Here is a 6,000-nt window from a genome sequence, read left to right on the forward strand (position 1 = left end):
TTCTTTCCTGTATTTTCAATAAATATTTATAGAGATACAGCTTGTTTGTTGCTCTCAAACAAAGTAGGGAGAGCTTTCTGTGGTCAGGAGCAGATTTATGCTGAAACACAGTATCTGTGTCATTTGTAGTATGAGAAAACATAAATCTAAAGCAAATTTGAGTGGGGTTTAGCCTGCACTGTAAAGTCCTGCCTGTAGTCCTGACCCAAAGTATGACTTGAGGTCTGAGGACATGAATTTAAATGCATAAGTCAGTGCTCTCCTGGCTGGGTTTCCTGGAATTCATCCCTGAAGAAGCAGTTTGGACCCAGGCTCCCATCATCCCTTACTAGCAGCTTGCAGGAGGCAGGAGCAGGAAGGGCACAAGCCCTGCCCTAACCTGGAGCCTACCAGGTCCCCTGGGATCAGTTATTCAGTGCAAGTCCAGCCTGGGTTAGTGCCAAGTCACACAAAAAGTGCACAGAGCAGGTTTTCCAACTGCTATTCAGGGCCTTTTCCTGGCATCTGTGTGCCTGAAGTCACACATTAAGTTGCTTTTAGCTTATGAGTGATGAGCAAACACTGGTCAGAAGGTCACCCATAGGGTGAAATGATCTGTCAAATCCAAATAACTCCAGCTGGCCTCTTCCTTGTCTCCCTGCTTGTAAATGGCTTTTAAAGACTCAGAAGCATAAGAGCAAGTTGTTCAAGGTCAGCTCTAAAGTGTGCTCTAACCTTGGATGCCATCCATTGACAGGTTTTTCCATTTCTGTGGCCTAACTGGCTAAAAACAAATACACAGTGTCATGTATTAACAGGATCCCTCTTAAGCATTACATGAAATTAAGTGGGTACTAAGGTCAAACTCTTTGTGGCTACAGTTCATCAAAGACAGGATTCAAACTGGTAAATTATCCCAGTTCCCTTTCTTGAGTTAAGATAGTCTCAAATTCTTGTTTCCTGGAGGCTTTTATTAGCTGGGTTGTATCAGTGGATATTGGGGAAATTCTGAAGTGGTTTCCTAGCCTGAAGCTCGGTGTCTGTTTGTGTAAGCAGGTTTGTTTTGTGTTGTTTACATTACACCAGCACTTACACTTGAAACAGATGTGTCATCAGAAAGACACCAACAGATCATGAAAAATTAGACAGACTAGTATAAAAAATGAGACTTCTGCCCTTCCTGGGCAAGTAAAATAAACTCTAAAATACTATCTCCGCCCTGAAAACAGGCAAGTGTTTGCCTTTCACATGGCTCATCTGGGCATAATTTTCACATTACTGGTACCTACATATTCTCTGCTTTCTTGCCTTTGATTTTAGTCAATATATGTCCTTATGAGTTTGTCTGCAAAGTTTATCCTTTTTATTCAGTGCTTTAATTCAGTAGGGTTCCGACCTGACTGCTCCTACCCCAAAAATGGATCATGAATACTTCTAACAGCTTCTACAAAAGTAAAAGAGTAACCTTTGCCCAAAAGAAGGAGATCTGACCTTAAACACATGAATAAATCATTAACCAACAAACAGGAGTAATACCTCACTTCTTAGTACTGCACTGTCCAAAGGGGTTCTGGTGCCAATCTGGATAGAAATTAGAGACATGGGGGTGGGGAGAAAACATCTTTCCTCAAAAATCAGATGTACAAGTACAATCAGCAGTACAAGTGCAGCCTGCACAAATCAACAGCCCCTTAACCAAGCATCCTCTCTTGCAGGTGTCTGTGTCTCTCCTTTCTCCCTCAGGAGAGGGTCTCTTCCAGGTTGTTCTACCAGTCCTGCATTTTCTGTACAAGCTCTTGTCCCTCATGTAAATTGCAGTTCCAATAGGCAGGGCAGCAAGGAAACATTTCTGCAGTTCCTGAGCCTCCTGTGGCTGTGGAAACCCAGTGCCAGGGCTCCCTCTCCCCTGAGCATGTCCTGACCCGAGGGCCACAGCTATCAGCAGCAGAACTGCACCTTGGGCACAACATCCAGCTCATGGTAATTACTCCAAAAGCAAGATTAAAGCACCAAAAGGATGACATTTCATTTGAATGCTGTTTTCATTTATGAGCAATGTCAACTCACCATTTCTTTCTGGAAAATGAATTTGATAAACATGTGTGATAAAACCTTCCACCAAACCGGAAAGGAAATTTGCATAAATGTCCATCCTCTGTAAACACTGAAATACAAATATAAAAAACTCATAATGCAGCTGAAAACCAACCCACAAATTATATTATATACTATTATATGAAATTATGAAGATAGATATCTGCAAGTTTTTCAGCTGTACTCTGGACTCTGTGTCTCTGCAATGTCTAGTGCATAAGAAGAAGCTTAAAATCTTACATAATGACTGAATCAACAAAGATTAATGGACTCTGCAGTGGAACAAAGATCTCAGATCATTTCAGTTCAAAATATACTGCCATTTCTGGTACAGCAAATGCCAATTATATTCATTAATTGCAATTATAATTTCTAATTATGTAGTATTGTAATTGCATATTAAAATAATTTCTGAAGTTGTATCCTTTCAGGCTCTATATCACATTGTAATATCTGTTTAAAATAATTAAGGAACCAGACAGTACAAACTGAAATAGAAACAGTCAGGAGGAAGAAGGTTTTAAAGGTTGGGGGTAGAGAGAGAATTTTGATCATACCACCTTCCCTTTGGGATAAGCAGATTCCTTACAAGTGGGGAGAAACTGATGAGACCAGTGTCTAAAAAGGGCAAGTTTTATATTTGCCACATAAGTGATGGCAATCTAAGGAAGGGTGGTGGGAGTATAAGGAAGGCTAGTGGGAGTCTATCAGAAAAAAATCCTTCAAAATTAGTCTTAATAATGAGAGAGGCTGAAGACAAAAAAGACAATGAAAAACTGTCAGAGCTTATTTAACCATTAAACTAAAAGAAATCTGTTTTGAAATCCCAAAGTCTGAATGGGAAGCCAACCATTGCCGTAAGAGAGAAATGGGGCATTCAACCAAACTGGCAGCACAGCACATTTCCACTTCTCAGAGACAATGTATGACTGCTCCTTGTCCTGAGCTTACCCCTCCCATGATGGCTGGGGCTCCTGCACACTCTTACAATATCTGTTAACTCCCATGAGCTCAGACATCTCAAAGAGCTGCTGAGGTCAGTTATTGGCATTATAGAAAAAACAACTTATCCCTGTGGTCCAACCCCTTCTTAACCAGTTGGAATTATGGTCACTCCATCTGCCCTAACTGCCTCCTTCTCTAGCAATATGAAATAGCCTCTGCCATCCCCTCTGCCATCCCCTTGTCAATCCCAGTTTTCATTCTCTGAACAAATTAAGCAAATGTTCTGATAGCAACTTTCTCTGTCTGATACCTCCCAGTACAAGCAGGCAGGAGAGTTGTGAAAATATATCCCCATTCAGAAGATATATTGCATCCCAAAGGCCACTGAAGATTGTTATAACCTATAAAAGCCCAAAGGCTCAACGCATGTAATCTTCAATAACAAAAGCACAGGACAATAAAAGCTTTAAAAATGAAAACTGCAACGCTCTCCCAGAGCCAGGATATCTGATCATTGAGGTGCCACTATAACAAATGCAACCCAGAAAGCTGCATGCAACTCAAACCCTTCTCCCACAGAGAGATCAAGGGCCAGGGTAGAAACTGAACCTGTACATACAAAGAGTTAATGTGCTTGAAAGTTACAGGGCAGCTGCAGCTCTGATTAAAGGTTGTTGCACATCTTCAGCCACACCACCTTGTGAAATAATATAAAGCCATGCCAGCTCAGACAACTAAAATCCCATCAGCACCTTCCCATTAATCTGCACCTGAAGGAAAATTACCTGAGATTCCTGAGCTAATCTCAAATTCCCCTTTAAACAGAAATTAATATTGGCATAACCATCCTATAATCCTTATTCATGTTGAAACAAAGACAGGCTTCCTACCAGCTTGCACAGCACGGATACAGACAGACAGACCATTCTTACTGTCATGAAACCTATTGCATTTGACTTGGTACCTTGTGGGCGAGTGAACCCATGCCTTGAGCTTCTTCCTGCCCCAGATTTGTAGTGCTACAAAGAGAAAAAGAGAATGTGGATTGGAGACACAAATTCACTCTGGGAACCATACTACTGGTAAAAACTTACTTTCCAGGGTGCCCTGAACTTGTGTTTCTCCCAATGCTTCTGAGAAAATCTTATTATTTGCTTTTGATTTTTGGTGGGGCACAGTCTGGTGAAAGAGGGTAGATACACGTTGACTCTTGAAAGTGCCAGCTAAACCAGGAAAACCCAGCACAACACAACAAAGGCCAAAGCTCTGCTCCATTTTATCTTTCTATTGCCAAGGGACACATCTCCTATTTCTCTCAGCAGGAAGAATACATGCATTCTGGGGCCGGTTCACAGTTACAAATAATATCTCAACATTTGCCTTTTCCTGCTATTTAACTGTATCCCCCCCAGGGCATTAGCTACAAAAGGAACTTCTAACTGTATTTGGGTTGCCAATCAGCAAGCAAAGAGCACTAGGCTGAGCTGATTTTAAGCCATGGGAAATAATAAAAAGAGAATAATACACATAAAGTGCTGCTGCCACCAAAGGTGCTGGCAATTGAACTATAACAAAAAAAAAAGTCATAAAAAGCAGTCAAAGAAGCACACATCATGAACATAGAACTGGACAGGGAGCATAAAAAGTGAGGGTTAATAAAAAGCTGTTGCTAAGATATAGGGAGAAGGCTTGAAGAAGAGAGGAAAGAAGAGTTTTTGCACTCTACGCAGACTCTGCCACTACCAAGCAAGGGCTCCAGCCAGGATCTTTACCTTGAACATGAGCATTCCTCTCTGCTCCCTCATGTAGTATCTGAGGGCATACTTTTGTAATTCGCTGGGGTAGTTAGGATTGTAACTCCATCCAAGTATACCTGAGCTAGTTTTAACCCAGCTAGAGAAATAAGGCTGATCCTAAGGCCACAATGCTGACCATAAGGCAGCAGTGAACAAATTACCCTGCTAGTCCATGGTAGATACCCGCCTATGGTGAGGTTTAAGCAAACTAGCAAATTAAGACCACCACAGCCTGCTCAGCAGTGCTTCATGTGCTTGGCAGACATACCCTCAAAAAAGACACAAGATACATGATGCAAAAACACCGAGGGGTTTGGCATGGAAACAAGGAGAAGTCTGAAAAGAAGAAGATAGCCACCTAAGCTGGCCTGTTCAGTTACCAGATAGCAGTAGTGTCTGGCAGTGGAGCACTCTCCCTCCATGCTACTGCAGGTACCTGCTTGTGTCAACACATTTCTGAGATATATTTTTAAAGGATTTCAATTTTTGCAGTCCTTCCTCCCCTCCCATTCCTCCTCCAAAGCAAGGCATGGATGTAAGAAATTGCTTTAAACAGAGAAAGGTGTGGTACCAGCTATCCTGCAGTCCCCCCACTAAGTGAGCACTGCTGTCAGCCTTCATCTGGCTAATCCCTTTCGTGGTCCCTTTGAATCTCTCTTTCTCTGGGTCTCTTCAATGGCTTCACTCATCCAGCCCCAAGGCAACCTGGTCTTGCCAGGCATCAGGCAGCTGATCTACTACTCAGAGAAAGAAGAATCACTTACCATCCTTGCACAGTCACTGCTCAGACTCAGAGCCAAGACAACAGTGAGAGGAGCACAGACTTTCATCTTTGTTCTCCTCTCATGAAGGTTTTGCCTGGCAGAGGAAAACTTCCAGGGCTGGGCTGAAGCAGGAGAGTGAATCAGGAACAAGCTTTCACAAGGGACTGTGATTTACTTGACTTTAAGGTATTTTAGTTTTCTAAGTAAGCAGAGCTGTTATCATTGTTAATCATTAATGTCTTTGTGAGTAGAAGGGAATGCCCCATAGGGAGAGACTTCCTAAACAACCAGGAGTGAAGAGTTTACAAAGTGCCTGACCCTTGGAGAGGGTCCCTGGTGTAATCGGCAAGCACTGAAGGGCAGCTCCAGAGAAGCTGATCCAATGGTGCTTATAACTAGCAACTAGATTTATCATCTGGACA

General features: G+C 42.2%; 1 protein-coding gene across 1 annotated transcript in view; it reads right to left on the reverse strand.

Annotated features, from left to right (window-relative positions):
• HGFAC (HGF activator) overlaps nucleotides 1-5,730 on the reverse strand; it is a 40,018-nt gene extending 34,288 nt beyond the window's left edge. Inside the window, exons 1-3 of the mRNA XM_053975616.1 lie at nucleotides 5,579-5,730; nucleotides 3,983-4,037; nucleotides 2,047-2,143 (exon numbers count right to left, since the gene is read on the reverse strand). Coding sequence (XP_053831591.1) covers nucleotides 2,047-2,143; nucleotides 3,983-4,037; nucleotides 5,579-5,644 — 218 coding nt within the window. The 5' untranslated portion in view covers nucleotides 5,645-5,730. The remainder of the gene's footprint in view (nucleotides 1-2,046; nucleotides 2,144-3,982; nucleotides 4,038-5,578) is intronic.
• Between the last annotated feature and the right edge of the window lie 270 nt (nucleotides 5,731-6,000).

Source organism: Vidua macroura, chromosome 4 (genome assembly GCF_024509145.1).
Source record: "Vidua macroura isolate BioBank_ID:100142 chromosome 4, ASM2450914v1, whole genome shotgun sequence".
In the NCBI taxonomy this organism is placed as follows: Eukaryota; Metazoa; Chordata; class Aves; order Passeriformes; family Viduidae; genus Vidua; species Vidua macroura.